The 22,917-nt window shown below is 42.9% G+C and overlaps 1 protein-coding gene across 6 annotated transcripts in view; it reads right to left on the bottom strand.

Annotated features, from left to right (window-relative positions):
* The window catches only part of LOC125448629 (GRB10-interacting GYF protein 2-like), a 105,918-nt gene that overhangs the window by 29,951 nt on the left and 53,050 nt on the right, over positions 1–22,917 (bottom strand). For 4 of the 6 annotated variants that reach the window (XM_048524040.2, XM_048524039.2, XM_048524044.2 and 1 more), the window contains 11 exons: positions 21,498–21,538; positions 20,426–20,599; positions 16,050–16,267; positions 14,171–14,306; positions 12,840–13,034; positions 9,899–10,056; positions 9,196–9,358; positions 8,562–8,728; positions 6,719–6,823; positions 6,028–6,125; positions 3,932–4,039 (listed from right to left, as the gene is read on the bottom strand). In XM_048524040.2, the coding sequence (XP_048379997.1) occupies positions 3,932–4,039; positions 6,028–6,125; positions 6,719–6,823; positions 8,562–8,728; positions 9,196–9,358; positions 9,899–10,056; positions 12,840–13,034; positions 14,171–14,306; positions 16,050–16,267; positions 20,426–20,599; positions 21,498–21,538 (1,563 nt within the window). The remainder of the gene's footprint in view (positions 1–3,931; positions 4,040–6,027; positions 6,126–6,718; positions 6,824–8,561; positions 8,729–9,195; positions 9,359–9,898; positions 10,057–12,839; positions 13,035–14,170; positions 14,307–16,049; positions 16,268–20,425; positions 20,600–21,497; positions 21,539–22,917) is intronic. The other 2 variants (XM_048524042.2, XM_048524043.2) reach the window with 2 other exon arrangements.

The raw sequence follows: 22,917 nt of genomic DNA, 5'->3' as shown, positions 1-22,917 counted from the left end.
CTGGAAGTCGTCCAAGCCATTGTTCATTCTTGCTTTTGGAATGAACAGAATACTTACAATATAATCAGGGTCACTGCCTGAAGACTACTTAACAAGTCAAATTGCAATTCTCAGCACTCAAATCTGGACGGTGTTTCACAATTCCACTCCAATCAGTGGTCAGGAAACCGCACTTGAGAACCCAGAGAGAAAACAAAGCAGCCACCCACTCTCACAGCTCTGATGAAACACTAGCCAAATCGAAGAAATATTTTTACGTCATGGAGTGCAGTTAAATTTTTGATCATCTGTTCCACATCAATGTAATTGCCCAATCAAATTACCCTCCTTTGTCACAAATCATGTGCGCTTCCACCAAATCCTGTTGACTCCAATTCTATAAATGGAAGGGTGCCAGATTGGGATAATACCATTTTTGAGCAAGATTTAAAAAGTATATTTTTCTTTGAGTCTCATTTTAAAAAATCTGTCCCTACCTTTTGTTCACTGAGTTTGTAACAACTTAAAAATTCACCCATATATTCTGTGCATTATGTCACATACACATTTATGTCAAAGCTCTCTTTACATTCATTAAATTAGGAACCAAGAAATGAATACATGAGAGGAGCTGACAAGGTGGAAACCAAAAGCAGGAGCTGAAAGGTTCCGGAAGCAGAGACTGATGCTGGACTTGGGTGGGACTCAAGAGTGGCAGCAATAAGGTTACAGAGAGCAATAAAAAGCTGATTGACTATTGGAAAACTTGTAGGGGTACTTGAGGGCGGTAGTGGTAAGGTTAAACGCAGCACTGAGAGCAGAGAGGTCCCAGGAGCAGACAGACAAGCGGTGGAATGACTTTAAAATCGAAGTATGACACGACATGGAAGCAGATAACTAACTGATAGGTATTTCTAGTGTCTCAGAACTGGATATTAATTTAAGCTGAGGCTGTAAAATGTATAGCTTCCCACAGATAATTAATGTTTTACAACTTCAACACTAAATTTCTTCGTTAGATAGAGATGATGAGGTCTGGTTGTTTGACTAACAAACAAGAAACAAACTTCTAAGCTGTGCTAATGTAAAAATATGGATAAAATGAACAACAGCTCATATTCTAATTAATGAAAGACATCTGGGAGTTCAGGCTCATGATGTGCACATCCTGCACTACGTGGGAATTAAGAAATGCTTCTGGATGACTACAAGCGTACACATTACGTCCGAATGGAACAGCTATAAGTATATCTTAGCACAATACTTTGTTTCCCAGTTGTTAAGGTGGAGACTTTCACAGAACAGCTGCAGGGCATCCTGAAAGAGGAGGGTGAACAGACAGAGGCTGGGCTCCATGATGGGACCAATGGCATAAGTGAAAAAAGAGAAATGAGGTCCTGCAAGCAGACTTTGGGGAGTTAGGTCAGAAATGGATGTTTAGATTTCTGGATTATTCTTACTGCAGGAGGGATTGCTTTAGATTCCTAAAATATTACAGTCATTTTGGGGAAGCGGGGCCTGTACAAATTGGACGAGTTACATCCGAATACGATTGGAACCAACGTCTTCCATTGTGTGCGCACGTGTTGGGGGGTACTTTTAACAGGTGTGGAAGGCAGAGGAAACAGAGGGGGAAGGGAGCTCAGAAATAAATGAGAGAGAAGACAGGTGGGGCTGGGGAAGGTTGGTGGGATGGCGATAGCTGAGTGCAGGTAGGCAGTGGGAGAGATTGGTCAGTGGGATGGGTGGGACGGATAGGTGAGAGAGACGATGGACAGACTGTCATGTCAATGAGGCGGGGATGAGAGGGAGGCTTGGGCAAGGGATGAGACCAGGGGTGAGGAGATTTTAAAACTGGTGAATTCCACAGTTTAAAAAATCTCCCCACTCCTTGCCTGATCCCATGCCCAAGCCTCCCTCTCATCCCACCTCATTGCCATGACAACCTGTCCATCTTCTCTCCCAGCTGTCAGCCCCACCCATCCCACTGACCAATCTCCTCCACTGCCTACCTGCACTCACCTATCACCATCCCACCAACCTTCGCCAGACCTACCCCTCCTCTCTCTAATTGACTTCCGAGCACCCTTCCCCCTCCCCATTTCTGAAGAAGAGTCCTGACCCGAAACATTAAGATTCCTTCTCCACTGATGCTGCCTGGCCTGCTCTGTTCCTCCAGCTCCATACTGTTCTGCCACTGACTCCAGCATCTGTAATTCTTGCTATCTCTAGATTAGTGTGTTTTTGTTTTAAAGTACATAAATTGCAAGAAATAACTTGACTAGGAATAAGGCCTATTAGGGACTACTGAAGCAATCTTTGTGTGGACCTAAAAACATTCGCATTGTCCTTAATACTGTGTTGGTCTTCATAACGGAAAAGGACGACGCAGGTCATAGTCATACAGCACAGAAACAGACCTTTCATCCTCATTCGTCCATGCTGACCTGGTTTCCCAAGCTGAACTAGTACTATTTGCCTGTGTTTGGTCCATATCCCCCCCCAAACCTTTCCTTTCCGCATATTCGTCCAAATATCTTTTAAACGTTGTAACTGTACCCACCTCTGGCAGCTCATGCACAGCCTGTGTGAAAAAGATGCCCCTTCTAAATCCTTCTCTTCTTGCTTTAAACCTATGCCTCTATTTTGGACTCCACTATGCTGGGGGAAACACATTGGCTACTTACCTTATCAATATCCCCATATGATTTTATAAACCTCTATAAGGTCAGTCCTCAGCCTCCTACGCTCCAGCAAGAAAAAAAATCCCACCGTACAACTGTCACTCAAACCTTCCAGTCAGTAATATCCTTGTAAATCTTTTTTGTGCCATTTCCAGTTTTATAACATCTTTCCTATAGCAGGGCCAGAATTATATGCAGTGCTCCAAATGTAGCCATACCAACGTCTTGTACAGCTATAGCACAACACACCAAGTCCTGTACTCAATGCTCTGACTGATTAAGGAAAGAGTGCCAATGCCCAATTTCAATCATAATTAATTGATTAAGCATTAACTGCACCTTTCAGAAGAGAGTTCTAAACTTATATTTGGCATGGGGAAAGTGTTTCCTAATTATTTTTAAACATTTAGAATTAGAACCAACCCCATGTTACTGAGTCCCAGACCAGTTAACCATGGGAAGCTGCTTCTCTCTATCTTGACTTCAGTTTCCTTCAATATTTTGAACTTTGATCAACTGCACCCATCATCTTCAAATTTCAGGGAACACATTGCTAATTAAAAAATTCGACCAGCTGAATGAACATAGTAAATCACAACTTTAACATCTGCCTCCTTTTACGTTCATCTCTCAGAACACACATGCCTGCACACACACAGTGGAAATTCAAGCAGGACCATAAAGTCAGTCTAACAAATTCTGTTATGAAATTCTTCATAATAGTCTTTTGATAGAAGAGAAAGGAATCATCAAGACAACAGGCACTCCCAGTCTATTATGGACACAGCACTATTGTCTAATGGCAGTACACCTTTAAGATACAAGCACACGATATCACTTAAAAGCTTGTGACCTGAAAATAGAAACGTCTGAGACTCCATCTTGACTTGGTCACTTGAAGCATTCTACTTATGGCAAAATGAATAGCTTTGGATCTCTCAGTACCACACTGCCCATGTTCCTAGATAATGCCAATAACACAAGCATTGATGATTCAAATTCATAGCTTGCTGGAGGCCAAATACACATCAGGTGCCAAACTAACCTCAGTAAATGTTTAGTTTATGCTGATAGATTAAGAATATCACACAGGCAAGAGTTTATACATTAAGTGCAAATTACTGCTACATATCACATTGTTGCTGTCAAGTGCAGCAAAACCAGAATTTTCTAACTTTAATTTAACCTATGATTATTTGAATGTAAAACAGAACAGTTAGTGCAACTATTGCACAATGTGGTGTTTGTAGGAGGGTAAATACCATTACCTTGATTTGAGGGCCTGGATCTGCTGCAGGAACACCACAAGTTGCTGCTGTTGCTGGGGTGTCATGTTTGCCTTCTGCTGCAGTGCACACTGCACTAGTTGCTGCCGGCTACAAAGAAAAGGAGGGTCATTATAAATTTTATATTCAGCTGTGGAATGTTTGTTTCTGTACCTATGAACGGGGTGGCTGCCTAATTCCCTGGAAAAACACACCCAAGGCACAGACACTGAGGGTCCAGGCATACACCACAGTTAGTGGTGGAGTAAAGTTTCCTTTGCCTAGTCCAAACCTGCACCCTCTGAAGAGCAGTGCCGCCACTATCACTACTCTGTACCGTTGGCAGGTGACCATGTCTCAACTCCAGTCACCCAGCATAGCCTCTGGCAAATGACCAAATAACAGAGTTAGAAGCTTCACACTGGAGGCAATAGGCAAGGGACAGAATCCACCCAAGTCTGATTCAAGTCAAGACATCTTAAGCCCCCGACTTTAAGTACATAATCTGACAACAAACCCACATCAGAAACAGACACAGGGTTGAGTAATTAGAATATTTTTGAGAATGGTAAAAGCGGGGTTACAACATTAGTTCTGGAGTTCTGAAATTCAATTCAGCAAACCTGCTAACACATGGGCTGGCTACAGAATAACAAATCAGCCATTAGCACCATTGAGGGGCTGTAAAATCCTGAGTGCTTCCCTCGGGGAAGAGATCTTATCATTTCTGTTCAGAGAGGCCTATATGTGACTCCAATCCCAAAACTGTGTGGTGGGATTAGGGCACACAGATCAAACATAGCAGCAAAATGAGATCAGATAACACTGTATACTTCAATGGCTGGCCACGAGAAAGGGTATGGGGTGGACTGGGGCCTTGAAATCTTTATATCTCAAGGCCAAAAGCTTTCAGTGTATTTACCAGCTGAGGAATAAAATATTTCACTGCTCTTCATTCAGTTGCACTTCAGGCAAAACACTGTCAGTATTCAGGCCTAGGTGTCAGGTTGAAGGTGAGGCAGACTGGAAACTTATAAATAACGCCAAGTATTTTGCTGACATCAAGGAGGTTGCATGCTACACCAGATGTAGTCCTGAGCTGGGGGTTCTGTATGTAAACGGATCTGAGGTAAGCAAAGTTGACAACTGCCTAATGAACCAAATTCCCCGAGTCATGGAAGTGAATGACTTATTTTACACCTTATTCAACAGAACCAAGCAAAAATCGGAAGCCGATTCAGAAAATCTGGGAGTAATGTAACAACTGATGGTCAAGGCCCTCTTTGCAAGTGTGGATGGACCAATCTGTTTCATTTCAAGTGAACAGACCTTCAAAGGCAACATGTATAGTAGTGTCAGTCTACAGAAAGCACAATTGCTCTAATAAACCTGGAAAACCATAGTTCAGAACCCAGTCAAACAGCCAAGAACAAAGCCCCTCTCTTTTCCACAAATACAGGTTGCTAAGCGAATCCAGATCCCAGTGGGCCTCTTCGCTCATACCACTATTTCCTAAGCATCTCGGACACCATATAAATGCATCATGGGAGAAAAAAATCAGATGACATTAGTGCAGAAGAAAACTGAAGTCTGTCTCTGTCAGCCCATGATTTGCCCTAACTTGGGCATGCTACAGGAAGCTAATACAGCAGAAAGTATTCCATTACTCAACATTAACACTACACATATCAGCCAACACAAAAGATTCATAAAAAGTTGGATTGAACAGTGCAAAGACCAAAGCAGCAAATGACTTTATGTCATTATGCAGCAGTGGCAGAAGAGTTTTAACTTGGGCCAAGTATCCATCTACTGCAGCTGGAAAACAAAACACCAGGATGCCACTTAGAATCATAGGCTCGGAGGTCATCTGCGAGGCTTGAAAAGGCATTTTGGGCCAGGTTTAGATCAGTACAGACTCTCTATGGACTAACCTAGCATCATCTCCACGTCTCAACTGGATGCCCTGAATTTAAAGTAATATTGTCAAACCATTGCAATAACATCGCTTGTGGGCAAGTAAATGGTTAGATGAAAGATATCACAGGTCTAGGGGTGTCTTAGAGTCCACAAGAGTTCAAGATACCCACACTTCTTACCTGTTTATGAGTTGCAGAAATTGCTGGTACTGAAGCTGATGGTACAAGGCAGCTGCCAACTCCCGCTGCTTTTTCAGTCTCCCCTGGTCCATATCGCCCTACCAAAACCAAACAAACTCCAATTGAAAAAAAATAAACTCCGAGCTCTCCGCCTTTCAAACCAACATGCGCTTTGAAAAACCCAATTCTGCAAATAGATTGCTCGGTCACCTTTACACATAGGTTTTACCACAGGCAAATATTTGTACTGGTTAGTCTTGGGAGACACCTGTGAAATGCAGATAGGGAGAAAAATAGAATGAAGAAGTGGCAGACTATAATAATGGCTGAAACTTTACAAATAAAATTCAAACTAAAGGTCTTTATTTGAAACTATCAATTTGCTAACTTACTGGCCAACTGGGAGCACTGATGGGCTGAAGACTGTCAAGTAAGCTCATTCAAGGGTCAGGAAAGAGACCATGGCCTGCTGTCCAGGCATAACCCACATGGACACACACCTTATTTGGTCACTGGACAGTGGCACCAGCGACAATGGTACTGGTTCGATTTGCACATCCTTATTTAACATAAAATAGCAGAGGGTGGATATTATTTCAAGAGGATACATTAGTGATTTTAGTTTGAGTCTTGGATAGTACTCCCTGTCACATACTGATGTCTAATTTTACAGCCAATGTGTGCCTCCTACCTGCTGACATAAAGTAGCATTTTCAGCAGGGCTGTGAGGAGACCACAATTCCACTTGTCCGTTCTCTTGGTTGCTTGGCTGATGGTTTACAGAGTAAGGGACACGCTGTTAAGAAAGGGAGGATAAGGACCCCCAAAATAATTACTGTCAACTTTACTCCTAATGCGAAGAATGCAACTGTCAAGTGGCAACCTTAAAAACAACAATCAACTACTAGAACGATGGAAATGTCAAACGATTAGAATGATAATTATGATGCTGCAGTCCGCAGGGGCATTAGCACATCAGACCATTGGTTTGGGTGGAGGATAGCCCACCCCTCCAAGGGAGGTGGTTACCATTGGTTATGGACTTGCTGAAGCAAGGTGGGGGTGGGGGCAGTAAAGAGAAATACAATTATGAGGTTACCTTGCCAATACACTCTTCACGCGAGTGTGCCACTGAACAACTTTAAAAAAAGGTATGTAGTTAGCTGAAAAGCACCAAGTAGTCTGGTGGCTATTAAAAATGCTATTAAAATGCAAATCATTTCACTGTAGGGGACCAGTTGCTTGAACTGCCAAGATTAAACAGAAAAGGTGGGGCACACTGGGCAGAAAAAGAAACGGAGGAAACAAGAATGTCAACCTGCTCACAAACAATGTTACTAAACAATTTTTAATATTCAACAATCTAACCCAGCATGCTCTGCCAACTAGGCCGAGAACAAATGGTTCTGAAATCTGACACCCACTGCATATGTGTGGCCAACAAACCAAACCATTGCAACAATCATGGTTTGTGCCACAACTTCAGTATTTTATGCACAATCTGTAACTCAACTAGCTCCCTCAGTCTAAACCATGGAACGGCTCCACAAATTCACAGTGCATCAGCAATTCAAGAAAAAGGATAAGCAGAGAAATCACTATTATGTCTTCACTTAAATCAAGTCAGTGAAATATGCTGACTAGAGAGCAGCCTCAGCCACCCAGGTCAAAAATTAGCCACAATGAAATTCACGGCTGTTTTTCCACAAAATTCCATCGCCCACTTAAAGGGCACAGAAATTTGTCGTCACGCTGATGCCTAGCTTGTTTTGCTTCTACCTTCACCAGGAAACAAATCTACTTGTTAAATAAAGGGGCAAATGAATACACCAGTTTATGTTTCTGAATGCTGCACTGGTATCAGTCAACCTAGAAATCATTTCACTCCATAGGTGTGGTCCACACATTTACAAGTATTCCACAAGAGTACATTGTAGCCTGGAGGCAACTCTAACCTCAGACCATGGCACAGAATGCTACTGAATCAGAACTTGAAAATTCTGCGCCCTATATTTTTCTGGGGGTATCTGATGCCCGAGGAGACCACATTAGTTGGGAATTGATTGGAGCTGTCACCAAATTATCAATGCATCAGTCCCAAATGCTCAAGTGCCTGCATTGGCCACTCGTTGCTGCAGCAGAGATTTGAGAGCTCAGCTGAGCATGTCAACAGCACTGAACGGGAGACATATTTTGGCAGCGTGAAGAGGAAGTGGCTCAGAAAGGGTTCACCATTGCAAGTTATGCATGTGGAGAACCTGGCTCAAGTCAGTGCAGCAATAGGCGAGGCAAAGCAAAAAGCAAGGGAGTGTTGGGGCATTACCACTCTCATTCTCCCCTCCAATGACCCCATTACAGTGTAATCTTGCAGAAGGTGAGTATCTAAATGTCCAAGTTGTGCATACAGATATAATATAGGGCATGACAAAAGTGTGTGTAAAAAAAGGAATGTGGACTTTTGACTAAGCTCACTACACTCAATACCCCTCTTTTCCCCAAGGGAAATCAAATCTCAGCAAGGAATGCTTACTTACCAGCAATGGTGGAGGAGAGGGGCCAGGAGCAAAAGGCACTCTTCCCCACATCTTAATCACATCCCCGAGAGGCTGGAAGCCCTCATCACAACCCCGTTTAACCAAGAGAGACATGGGAAAATATCCAGCTTGGAACCAGTCAGCCATTTCCTGCGTCGTAAACGGACCTGATAAAAAGTCAACACAGTAGTTTTAGGCTTCACCGAATTGGAGAAAAAGCAAGCAATTAAGTTCCCACACCACTGTTAAGCCAGACTACTAATTTGCGTAGGGGAGAGTGGAGAAAGGTCCCAGATTTGCAATATCAGTCAGGTGAACAGTCTTTCGAAGGCACATCACACACATTGTCCACACTTTCATTGAGGACCAGGGTAATCATCAAAAGCAGTCACCTTGCCAGGCACTTTCTACAGTGCTTAAGAAGGTTTGATGCCAATCATAGCAAGACCACAGACTCCCTGAGTGAGGATAACAAAATCTGGACAAGTTGGAAATCAGGCATGCGACTTTGTAGCCTGTGCAGTTAGATGGTCCAGGAAGCGACTTGAATGCTCACTGTGTTACCAGGCTGAGAACCGCACCAAGATACTCCCTCTTTCTTTTTAAAATGGCCCACTTCCACTCAGTTTCTTACCTTGGATCTCTCCCTGCGGATCCTTATAGAACCATTTCATGGCTGCCTCATGAGAGAGGGGTAAGGCAGCAGCAGCTCGATTCCTCTGATCTTGCATCATCTCAACAAATCGTTCATCGTCCAGTGAGTTGTCGTGTAGGGACGCCACCATTTTCTCAGCCTCCTGTCACACAGTGATTGCAGAAAAGTCACGTCAACATTGAGAGACGTTGGCACTGCTTATTTGAGGACCAGCTTTACATTTTAGAAATCGGGCTCAATATTTCAGGAATGAAGAAAAGGGGCAACACTCTTGCACTTAAGAACATTGACCCACATGGAAAAGTTCAGCAATCCTCCAGGGAAATAAATACTTTATACTGCTGTTTGGAAACTGGCTGCTGAGTTACCTGCATCACTATTAGGACTACTTTCAAAATTACTTCCTTAGCTGTAAAGCATTTTGGGATGTTCTGAGGTTGGCAAAGGCACTATATAAATGCAAGTCTTCCCTTTATTACAAGGTCCACTTTGGAGAGTCCACATTGAAGAAAGATCCTTTTGACTAAAGTATCAGCAAGAATTTGAGACCTTAAATTTTAGAAATCCATCTACTGGAGCAGGTAAAAGGCAGCCTGCAATTGAGGCACCATTTGCAGCTTCCTGGGTTTTCTACCTGGAAAGAACAAGCCGGTTGTGCAAAGTGTCCAACCCTCTTCCTTACCTGTTCAAAACGTTTCATCCCATCATCGTCGTCATTGTCCACTGGTGCAAATTCGGCAACGGTGCTGGGATAGGGAGGAGAAGAGGAAGGCGAGGACGATGATAATGTGGACACTGTTGCAGGGCTTAGCTGAGCAGTTTGGCCCAGATTCACAGCATCTGTGAGAGAAGCAAAACATGACCAAGTGAAGCAAAAAGGTAAGGACTCAGAACAGTTTATTTCCCCAAAGGAAAGGGAGAGAGAAGAAAAATAGCAATTAAAAGGGCAAAAATGCTGGATAACCACACCTAAAAGATGACAAATGGCCTGGGTTCTTTCTTATTTAAGAAGGTGTAGAGAGCTGGATGAACACAGCAGGCCAAGCAGCATCTGAGGAGCAGGAAAGCTGACGTTTCATGCCTAGAACCTTCTTCAGAAACATCAGCTTTCCTGCTCCTCTGATGCTGCCTGGCCTGCTGTGTTCATCCAGCTCTACACCTTGTTATCTCAGATTCGCCAGCATCTGCAGCTCCTACTATCTCTGGGTTATCTCTTAGTCTGTTCCACTTTTCATAAAATACTTAATGGTCACACCTAAAATGCCCTTTCTAGCTACCAGTCTTATGCATTTCCAGTATTTTCGGCTTTCATTTTCAATTCCCAGGGTTTTTTTCTGCATCTCAATAATAAATGAGGGCCTATCAGCAAAGCCATTCTTACTCCACTCCTATAGCTGGCTAAAGATTGTGTTGGCAGAACCACATTTAAAAGAAAACATTTTAGAAGTTGCTAGGATTTAGGGAAAGAGTAGGCGAGTAATGGTAACTGGATTCCATCCAAATAGTCTGTGCAAATCTAATGGCTGAACAGCACCCCCTTCTGCACTATATCATTTTTTGCTTTCATGAAAACTGCTAACAATTTCTACACAGTTCCACCCAATTTAGCAATGATTCTCTTCAACAAGTGGTGCAATTTACTAAAATTGTCAATTAAAATATTTTCACTTTAACAAACTGGAAACTTAAAACAAAGGGACAAATTCCTTCAGACCAGAGGCTGGACAACGGGCCTGCTACAATTGGGTTTATACGCCGAAGGGCTAGAGCCCACTCTGCTGGTTACAGTGGCTACTGGCTGAGGATGCCTTGGGACACCAAGTGATCATAGAAGTTGCAATATAAATACAGGCAGTTTCCTTTTTAAATTGGCCCACACAGTTAAGCAGACATTACAATGTAGGATTGAGGGAGTACTGTACTCCCAAAAGGATTGAGTCTTTGTGACCAATATTTTAGGCAATAAGTACGTACGTGAATAATGTTTTTAGAAGGGTTGAGAAATTAAAGCCAGACCTAAAGAACTACTAATACTAACAATGTTTCCAGTGGCTGCTGGCCATAGTTCTGAATTCAGCAACGAACAGCTGCCCTGTGCTATCTATTTTTTGACAGTTTAAATAACAGTACAGCTATTATGATTTTAAAAAAGCCAGTGGATTATTCCCACCAAACCACTCTCAAAACGGGCATGAAGTAGATGGAAAATTCAGGATCACTGGGGCAAAAGTCAGGAAGCAACACGCGCATGCAATACATTTAATGACCAAGGAATTCTTGGCTGAAAGTTGGGGTCAACACCTGTATGTATACAAGGTGCTTCTGAACTGCCTCTTCCAGTGGATGTTAAACGTCCCAACAGGAGACAGAGGTTCTATCTGTACCCTGCCCAATATTACACTCTCAAGATAACCAGTCTGCCATTTCATTGCTGTAGTGACATTTCCCGTTACAGCTGTGACTGCTCTTTAAAAAGGTATTTTATTGGTTTCGAAATACTTTGGGACATCCTGTAGCTGTGAAAGTGTTCAATAAACGCATGGCTTCCTCTCCAGATAACCATCACTGCAGGGAATGTTTGAAATGTGCCAATATCATTTAAGTATTTACAACACCATGCTGATCTTCTCCAAGGTCCAGTTAGGCATGCAAATACTGATGTGGACAGTTAAGCCCAACGCATTAAAAAAATTCGAGTCATGAGGTCAGAGTCACAGGAGCACAAAAGAAAGTCAGTTAGTCCATCTCGTCCATGCTGGCTCCCCATAGAACGATATAGAATTTTTAGATTATACTGAGCAAATCACTAAATGTTTCACAATTGACTGATCTCTTGTGAGGACACAATTATCAGATCTTCCTCAAGAGATGGGGAAGGGACCTGGGGAGTATTGCAGCTCTTGCTGTCGTGACAGAAGTACTCAAAACTACAAATACGCGTATGGGGGTGCTGTTACATGCTGTGTGTGTCTGGAGGCTCCTGTATACACAAGATGTTAGTGTGCTGCCGGGAATCAAGCTAATGCATTGACAAATTGGGAGAACTGAAAAGCTGCTAACAGGGAAAAGGAATGGTGGTTCTTGGTGAAGTGACTGGATATATATTTAAACATATAAGACACACAAAATCAGGCGCAAGCTATGAAATTCCCTCCAATCCTTTTGCAAGTTGTGTGTTGCACACCGTGGTCCCCTCAAGGTGGCTGCATGACTTTGCTGCATACATTTTGAAAGAAAACTCTGCACAGCCCATCTGTTGTTGACTGCTATGGTGCCATCCAACCATACAGCTTAGAGAGGGCAAACTGCAGACAATATATATCTACAATACAGTAGATTTTCAATGGTAACTAAAGCGTGCATGTGTTGAGAGGATGAATGAACTCCATGTCAATTTTTGGCATTCTTTTGCGCATCAACCAAATCCAGGTGATAACAGAAATAGAAAATACTATAGATTACTAAAATCTGAAAGAAGGAATGTTCAATGGTGAGCGTGCATACATAAATTGAATAATGGTACAGGACTACACATTTCCAGACTTATGACATTATGTGTAAAGCTCTGCAGATTGCCTTTACATGGACTTTGATAACAATTAGTCATTAACAGAATTTCATACCATCAGCAGGTTTGCTCTGTCCTGGAGCATCTGATGCAGAGTCCACCATGTCAGGTTCTGCCCTGTGCGCACTAGGTTCACACTCTTCTGGTACCGCGAGAAAAACCTCCTGGGCCTGTGACTCTGATGGAGAGGATGATGAGCATGATGGCGATATTTTGCCATTGCAAACCTCAGCTGGAAGATCTGTTTTGTCTATTGTGAAGACAGAAGTTATTCAGCAGTGAGATCCTTGAGGACTGGCAGTCACATGGATTAAATTTGAAGAGCTCCCCAAAATGGAGAGAGAGAAAAGTGAAATCACTGCCTCGAGCAGTCCTTGACCAATTTGCAACATGGATGAATGTATGAGCGAGACAGCAAAAGCAATACCAACTGGACGAGTTACCCTCACCTGGAGTATTGCATACAGTTCTGGTCACTCTGCTATAGGAAGGATGTTATTAAACTGGAAAGGGTGCAAAAAATACTTACAGAACTGTTACTGAAACTGGAAATAAGGAGAGGCTGGGTAAGCTAGGACTTTTCTCCCTGGAGAATAGGGTGTTGAGGGATGAACTTATCAAGATTTATTAAATCATGAGGGGTATGTGCCGGGTAAACAACCAGAGCTTACCCCCTAACCCCCTCAGGAACAGGGAATCCAGAATCAGAGGCATGGGTTGAGGTGAGAGGGGCACAGATGAGTTAGTAAAGGATGTTTCTGTGCAGAAAGACTATAACTCCAAGTTAGCAATGAGCTGTGATGGGACTTCTGCTTAAAGATGCAAGTCAGGGGTTGTGACAGCTCAATTGTTACTCCCACCACAGTTAACTGACCTGTCATTACTATTTCATCCCACCCATCTGGTCACCCAGAGAAGATCAGAGTACTGTTCAGTGCAAAGGAAATCTATTCCTTATACTGCCACTTGGTGCCCTCAGCACCCTTCAACACTGCAATCTGGAGCACAAGTTCATTCTTTCTGTTTGCCGTTCAAAGAGATTGCCCCTGTAGAGGCAGGCACCTTGCTGTAAATCAATACATTTACTGCTCTCTTGGTTATCAGGGCTGCTCCAGTGCAGTTCTATTTGCACCATCACCCTCCACGAAGGTTGGGCTTGACACCCATCTGTCTCCATGGTTTCCCTCAGCCCCCCACTCCATGCCATCAAGTGCTTACATTTGGCTTGAGTGAGTTGCAGGGGCAAGGGAACACGGAGGGAGAAAAACTTAAGAGGTGCTTGCAGTGAGAAAATATTGAGGTAGTGAATCCTGAGTATGAACTGAATTGTTGTTATCTGTAACAGTGAGGCTAGACGCTAGCACTAACACATATTAGTCTGGTTACCTGCATCCTCGTTTTCAGTCCTATCAGGCTCTTTATAGAAATCCATATCATATTCATTTTCTGGTCGTTCATCCAACTCATCTACTCCTCGAAATTCCAGCTCCTGCTCTTCAGGAATTGGTTCTTTGGAACCTTTCTGTTTAACACAGCAATTAAGAATCAGCTAGGAAAACAACACAAGAAACTAGATGGGTGGTTAGCAGAAAGCTGCATGAAATACATTAAATAGAAATTACAGACCAGAAACAAGTGATTAGGCCCAGTAGGTGTGAGCTGGTGTTTGCACTGCACATGGGACAGTTCCATCTTAACTCATCTTTTATTTTCTTCATATATGAGCACTAGCCTCCCTTTAAAGTGTGCTGATGCCACTTGCCTCAGCTAGCCTGCAAAGCAGTAAGTGCTCTGTTAATACTTAGAGCATCACAAAGCCTGACAAATAAACAGGGGGCCAGTCAGATCCTCTGATTTGCATTTTCACTCCATCCAAACAGATGGGTTCTGCAATACCTAATGTCCTTGCCTAACATAATTCCTTGGTGCTGAGACTTTCAGACTTCTAAGTGACATTTTTGGTGGGTGGGTGGGTGAGACGAGGAGGGGGGGGGGGGGGGGGGGGGGGAGGGGGAGGAGGGGGGAGGGGGAGGAGGAGGAGGGGGGGGGGAGGGGGGGGAGGAGAGCTTTTCAGATGTCTGCTCCCTTCCAAATGAGGAGGGGATTCTTGAAAGCTCTAATCTGATGATTCTGTCCTCCCTTGTTCTGGAGTTCTCCCATCAAAGAAAATAGCTTCTTCCCATTAACGCAATCAATTCCAATCAGAAACATCTCATTTTCTTTAATCTTCTAAACGAAAAGAAAGAGTCTGCAGGCATACAAATTAAGAGCAGGAGTTGGCCTTTTGAAACTGCTGTCTCTTTGATCAGTTGCAACCTATCTTTACAATTAAGTCCTATTAGCCCCAGTATTGATATGGTGAACTTTTTTACCTTCTCATTTAAAGACCAAAAGACTCTGATGTGATTTAAACTCTGCACTGGATCTAGCACACCTCAGCTCAATACACTGGCACATAACAGTTGGTCCGAGACAAGAGAAGGTTAAAAGTGTGCAAATCAAATAGGGCTCCAGTGCACACATGCAAAAATGGCACTGGATGAGTGCAAGACAGGAGTCAACTGTAAAGTCAGTCCATTAATTTCTATCCACCCCTAACTGCTTGGGCAAGGCACTGAGACATAATGGCATATTGAGAATGTCACTATACAAGCAAATCAAAGGCCTAAACTGCTTAATGAACTTGGGATACTGATTCAAATTCCATCAAGACAGGTGATGGGATTTAAATTCAATTAGTAAATCTGGAATTGAAAATAACCCAGGTGGTGTTCTGGGACCTGGTCTCAAATCCCACCATGGCAGATGGTAGGATTTAATTCTCAATTTCTATTGAATTTAAGAGTCTAATGATGATTATAGAATGACTGTGGATTGGTGTAAAAATTCATCTGGTTGGATCTGTGATTTCAAGAAAATCTGCCATCCTTACCTAAGCTACATAATCTTACCTACATATTACCCAAGACCCACAGCAACATGGTGGGCTGTGAAAGGGATGGACAATAAATCCAAGACCAACACCTCATGAAGGAATACAAAACAAAATCGTAGTACCTGTGGGGAAAATACACCAGCAAAACTCAGGGCCACCAAATTTAAAGGGAGGGATCTGGAGGTCTCATTCAACAGAAATAATTACACAGTTGTCTATTCAAACCCTAGATGGCTGAGAAAACATTGCCTACAGAACATGCACAAAAACACATCTGCAAAGTACATCTACTCCTCCGTCATCCCACTTGAAGGGTTAAATGTTCTGTACCTTTAATGACATGAAAGCTCCAGATGAATCAAACGTCCCCATTTCCTCTTCTGCATCTTCTAGGCACCACTCGGGTAAATTATCCTTCTCATCCTCATAGCTTCCGCTACCTGTTCTGCCCCTTCTGTAGGTACGCTCCTCATCTCGTTCCCGGAAGTCAAAGTCAAACCGTCGCCGCCGATCAGCATGGTCCCTCCAGCCTGCTGAGCGAGGACCATCTGGAATAATGGCAAGGTTCAGAGTGGGGGGACACACACAGTGGCATGGATATATATCAGCTTTTCAACTGGGAAAAAGTACGAAGACCTCACTGTATCCAATGCCAGTTTCTAGCATCACAGTTGCCACAGTAGAAATCGATGCAGAAAAATATCTTGCAAGATTGTCCCATCAAATCCCAGGATGGGTTTATATACAGAACAGCTCATATACAGTTTAAAGCTTGCTCTTCTCCTGCACATTAGCCAAGACAGAAGTATCTATTGTACCTACAAAACATCTCCCCTTTGAAGTAACATAGAACATAGAACATTACAGCACAGTACAGGCCCTTCAGCCCTCGATGTAGTGCCAACCTGTCATAACGATCTGAAGCCCATCTTACCTACACTATTCCATGTACGTCCATATGCTTATCCAATGACGACTTAAATGTACCTAAAGTTGGCAAATCTACTACCGTTGCAGGCAAAGCGTTCCATTCCCTTACTTTTAATTGCCTTTTAATTATTTGTTTTAATAAAAATATAAATGGCCTGAGATCTTCCAATGGCCAAGGAGTCATTTCTGTAACGTAGATGGAGGTTGCCCATCAGAAACCTGTGGAATCCACAATGGTGATGAGGCAATTGGCTGTGAAATTGTACACCCTTATGGGCAACTTCCCTCATGTAGGACCCTCAAAAGTATCCATTTAAATTAGACAATTTGGAAGGTAAATAGCTACCCGGAAAATGTTATAAGGTGAAAGACCTAGTATAACTCTCCACTAACTATTAAACTGAACCTCCAACTCAACATTCAGTATCTCCAAACATATCTCACCAAGATCCCTTAAACCAGCTCAACCAACACCTCCTCTCCTGATCAGGACCTTCTCAAACCCAACCCACCACTGGACTCAACACCTTTCCACCCCTTCTGGACCCAAAAATCCATTCTCCCTGGCAACCATGCCTAACTCCCTTACACTGCCAGAAACAACAATTCACCTCCAACTTGCTGGACACAGCATACCAAAATTCTCTCCATTGATCCAAAACCTGCCACTACCCCCTACCCTGCCCCACCCCAAAATGCTTCACAGTGTATCTGGCAACGGACCCACCTTGCCCTCCTGGCATTCGGGTTTTGGGCAGCATGGTCCTCAGTGGTTAGCATGGCTGCCTCACAGCACCAGGGAACCAGGCTTGATTCCACCCTTGGGCAACTGTCTGTACAGAGCTTGCACATTCTCCCCCTGTCTGTGTGGGTTTCCTCCAGGTATTCTGATTTCCTCTCAGTCCAAAAACATGCAGGTTAGGTGGATTGGCCATGCCAAATTTCCCATAGTGTCCAGGGACGTGCAGGCCAGAAGGATTAGCCACGGGAAATGCCAGGTGATAGGATAGGAGGATGGGTCTGGGTGGAACGCTCCCCAGATGGTGGGTATGGACTTGATGGGCCAAATGGCCAGCTTTCACTGTAGGGATTCTGTGATTCCACCCCACCTGGCACTGGACTCAATTGGCACCCTAACCCCATACTTACCTTATAATCAAAGATTGATTCAATATGTTCAGGGATTTTACGATACATGTCTGGGAAAGGTCAGATTTGGATCTGGGTCCCCTGGCTAGAGATACGGACACTACTCTTGCACCCCAAGATCTCACACTTTGCTTACATACTTACCTTTCACAGGAGCTATGAAAGTGGCTGTCTGTGCTGTGGGACATTTAAATCACATAATGGGGTAACTTCCATTGTGAAAAATGTATACTGTCCTGCCCAGTTATTCTGAAGAACACAGTTGGATTTAAGGTGAGGTCTGCATTTTTGAAGTAGCTGTGATTGGGATCTCCTGCCTGAATTGTATGTCTTATGTCTTAATGGGAAAAAAAAAGTAGATGCAATATGACTGTGATTACACTCCTCCGAAAATCTGGCCTAATGTTTTCATTCTGAACTAAACAATAATACATCTTAAAATTTGCATGAACACTGTAACTGAAAGTGTCTTGTGAGGATGTAAACATCCACAGCAACTGACATGTTTTTTTTTCCAAATTGCTTGCTTCCACAGACTCGTGAGAAAAGTTCTTGTTACCAATGCTTTTTAAATTCAAATTCTGCATTGAAATTCCTCTGCCCCTCTGTGGACTGAAAATCCTCCTTCCTTAATGTTCATTTAAATAATTCTATCTCTGTAACTTTCTCCAGTCCTACAGCACTCCAAGAATTCTCTGGTTCTCAAATTCTGGCTTCTCGTGCATCCTCAATTTTAATCAGTCTGTGATTGTTGGACCTGGATTTTGTTTCCTTGGTCCAAAACTCTGGAATTTCCTCCATAAACTTCTCCATTATTCACATGTGCATATGCATATGGGTCTGTACATACATACATAAACTTCTACTGCACACAACCACCCGCTGATTAGAGACATAGATTTATCCAGCATGGAAATAGACCCTTTAGCCCAACTAATTCAGTCCCATTTACCTGTATTTGGCCCATATGCCTTCAAACCTTTCCTATCCATTACCTGAGATAACACTTCAAAGTCAAATTTCAAACCATCTGATGATTAATGATAGAGCTAATGGAGAAGGTCCAAACTAATTTCCTCTAGGCACCCAGCCAAAAGGCAGAGGGCACTTTACTCATCACATCAACTTTCTTTGGCTGCACCTTCCAACCTGTGACTTCTACTGCCAGTAAGTTCACCTTGGATGTCTGACACTACCGTGATTTGGAACTAAATTCAATGGTTTCTTTACTGTTGCTGGGTCAGAACTCTGGAACTCCCTCCCTACAGCATCATGGACTGTAGCAGCACAAGACTGCAGTTCACTGCCACAGCCTTAGGGGCCACAACAAGCTTCTGTTTTCCTTCCCATTGTTGGCTATACTCTCCGTTTAATCAAAAACTTAAAATCTGCAAGTTTACAGGGACCTTTGTTTCCTATCATTCAATCCCGACTCAATCCTTCTTGGTTCCATAGGGCACCAAAATCAAAAGACCTGACTAAATCTCAAGTTAGATATGCTTACTTTCTTGCTGGTGGTCATGCCATTGACTACATAATCAAATATGCTCTTCATTCAGGTATGGCCTCCTTTCACAAAGCCACAAACTTTCAATGCTATGCAAATCAGTTCTGGGCAACTGACTTTATCACCTGGTCTACATTCCAACAATTTTCAGTGAAATCCTTTGTCAGCCCCCAGTACTTGTTACAGATGCTGAATACTTAATTGCCTCAAGAACTTCGGTGTCTGTTCTTCATTCATATACTTTTAATTCACTCCAAGGTTATTTAAACCTGAAGCACCAATTCTGTAGAGACAGATGGCTTTATTATGCTGTTACTGCCCCAATTTTACCAAAGGATACATTTAACATAGATAATGAAGACTGTTATCTTGGATTTTCCAGTATCTGCAAAGTGTGGAGCTGGATGAACACAGCAGGCCAAGCAGCATCTCAGGAGCACAAAAGCTGACGTTTCCGGCCTAGACCTGACCTGCTGATGCATTTAACATATCAGCCATTTCCACATCTTTGTGACCATAATTGCCCGTACAGAAAAGTCGGTGACTTCAAACCTTCGCTGCTTTTCCTTCATTGCTACTGTACTTAGGTTTCCTATTGTCTTTACTTTCCAGTTATTATTGAATTGAAAGCAGTTTAACCAACTCTTTTACATTCTTGAATTTGTATTCATAATTGTTAATACTGTGCTTCAAACAAATGCACTTTGAATGACTTCAGTTTACTGTTAATAGTTTTAATCACTTTCAAATCCTCCAGAAAAGTCTTTGTCATTCACAATTCCTTTTAAAACCTCTGGTGACAGAGATCATTGCCCTGCACCGCACCCCCCCCCCCCACCCCCACCCACCCCTCCATTATTTCAAAGTATGTTTCAGCTATGTCAGTTTAGTACCTATGTGTACATTTCCTAATGATTGTCATTAAGAAATTTAATGGCCAGGTGTTTTTACTATTCCTTACCTTAAGGTTATGACGTATAATTACTGCTCTCTGCCCATCCTAGTCCTTAATTCGACTGTGAATCCTGCTATAAATTTCCCTACTATTGCTACATCAATCACTGCGAAAGGTACTTGGAAAAACATTTGGTACAAGTTGGAAACAGGCCTTCTGGTGTACCTGGACTCGGGGGCCGCCACCTTTCGCCTTCTCTTCTTGCTCCGGCTGTCCTCCAGCCTCCGTCTTCCTCTTCACCATTTTGTTCTTCTCGAATGGCTCGCCAATTCTCACTGTCAGAACGTGCAAAATCCTGCTTGCGTGATGTGGGAGCTACTTCCTCAAACCCTACCCGTACTTAAAGGAAAGAGGAGGAGAAAAGGAAGGAAGAGGAGGACGAAGAAAAGAAGAAGAAATGTTGGGGGGGTGGGGAGGGAAAGAAGATAAAGTCAGACTTTTAATCCAATTTGTTGAAGTAACAGGCAGGTGGAAGCTTGGGAAATTTCTACCATCAGAGCACAGGTGTCTTACAAAGCAGTCACCCAGCCTGCGTTTCGTCTTCCAACATACTGTACCAGATTTGATATCAAGTAGCGAATCACATCAGCTGACAACTGGCACTTGTGATGGTGGGAATCTCAATCAAAATGGATTGCCCACTCAGCACATGCAGTGGAGGATGACTACAAATGTATCAGTTTTTTTTAACAGACTAATGCACGGGGCTCCTTTTATCATCGTTAATAGGGATGTCTGTGCAGGGTCCTCCAATGAATTGTTTACCTATCCATGGCCGATCAGCTGATCAATTATCACAACAAGCTGGGCAATCACTGTTAATGTCTTTGTTGCCTGTGAGGTGGACACGGAAGAATCACTCTCTAAAACCTCTGCTGCTTTTGAGCATCCATCTACTGGCAAGCTGTCAGCTGAGGATCTATAGCTAGCCAAAACCTCAATTTGGCTCCTGTCTTAAGAATGGCCAATGGGACTTCTAACTAGCCCAACGAGACTTCTAACTTGCTTAGCCAATGTTCTAACGCGCTCAGCCAAAAGATCTGCAATTATCTTTAACACTGAAATTACAAGAACCATTACATACAGAAGACATTAAAAATTAGACATATTGATCTATTTGGATTAATTCAGAAAAAATGTTTCCCCAATAGTACATAAAATTTCTTATCAACTTGTAAAAATGTTGTCTCAGAAAGGATGCAAAATGAAACTCATTTTCTCAATAGTTCAAACATACCTCCATCTCTCCGTCCAGGTTTTTCAAATCTTCTGTCACCTCTGTGGATACAAAAATTTTGGAGTTGGAAAACAGAGAATTACTAACAACAAAAAAAATTGCTTTATGATTGGTTAGCATTGCCTGCCATACTCGCGCTCTCAGCTAGCCGTACTAAAGTATGGAACTACCACATACTGCGGCGAGAGCTATGGGACTTCCCACAGAATCCCTACAGTGTGGGAATAGGCCATTCGGCCCCACAAGTCCATGCTGACCCTCAGGCATCCCACCCAGACCCAACCTCCTATAAACCACATAATCTACACATCCCTTAACACTGTGGGCAATTCAGCATGGCCGATCCACCTAGCCTGCAAATCTTTGGACTGTGGGAGAAAACCGGAGCACCCGAAGGAAACCCATGCAGACACGGATAATGCGCAAACTCCACACAGTTGCCCAAGGGTGGAATGGAACCTTGCTTGGTCCCTGGCACTGTGTGGCAGAAGTGCTAACCACTGAGCCACTGTGCTGCCCTTCAATTTATATGGACAACTTTGAACGTTATTTGTTAAGAGTTTGGGTTTCTGTTTTATTTGGAGTTAGTAACTGGTGGATTTTCTATGTCTGAAGTTAATGATTAACTTTTAACTATTTCTGCAGGCAGGGTAATTTCTTTCAAAGTACTGGCTTAACAGTAATTATTTTTAGCACTGCTAATGGATTTGCTTATTTTAGATTGTTTTGCAATCCTGTAAAGTAAATAATGGAGCCTGAAGGTATGTTAAAATAAAACAAAGAATTGTGGATGCTGCAGATCTGAAAATCAAATTGCTGGGGAAACTCAGCAGTTCTAGCAGCATGTGAGAGAAGAAAGCAGAATTAACATTTTAAGTTCAGTGACTTCATCAGAATTGTTAGCACCTAGGACAAAAGAAAAGCTGAATAAGTGATAGGAACAGCTAAGAGCAGGGAAAATAGGTTAGCTGTGCTAGATGCAACCTGTGGAATTTGATAATGGGCCTGGCAGTATGCAGGAACAGATGACTTTGCTAATAGTAACCCCTTTATGACTGGGCGTGAGGTAGGGGTTTAAATAACGTGGAAAGATGCAATCAGATTCTAAAGTTATTGAACATGATATAGAGTCCTGGAGGTTGTAGAACAACATCTCATTTTCTGCTGAGTCTGCACTGAGGCTAAATGGAACACTGCACTAGGTTTACAATGGAAGTGTTAGCATGGTAACATGGCGTGTTGAAGTGGCAGGCAGGTGAAAGCTTGGGGTCACGTCTACAGACAGAGCACAGATGCTCTACAAAGCAGTCACCCAGCCTGTGTTTCGTCTTCCAATGTACTGTACCAGATTTCTTGATATCAAGTAGTGAATCAAATCAGCTGACGACCAACACCTATGATGGTGGGAATCTCAATCAAA

Source organism: Stegostoma tigrinum, chromosome 45, assembly GCF_030684315.1.
Source record: "Stegostoma tigrinum isolate sSteTig4 chromosome 45, sSteTig4.hap1, whole genome shotgun sequence".
Lineage (NCBI taxonomy): Eukaryota > Metazoa > Chordata > Chondrichthyes > Orectolobiformes > Stegostomatidae > Stegostoma > Stegostoma tigrinum.
Note: the sequence above shows the minus strand (reverse complement) of the source record. Positions and strands in the feature narration are given on the sequence as shown.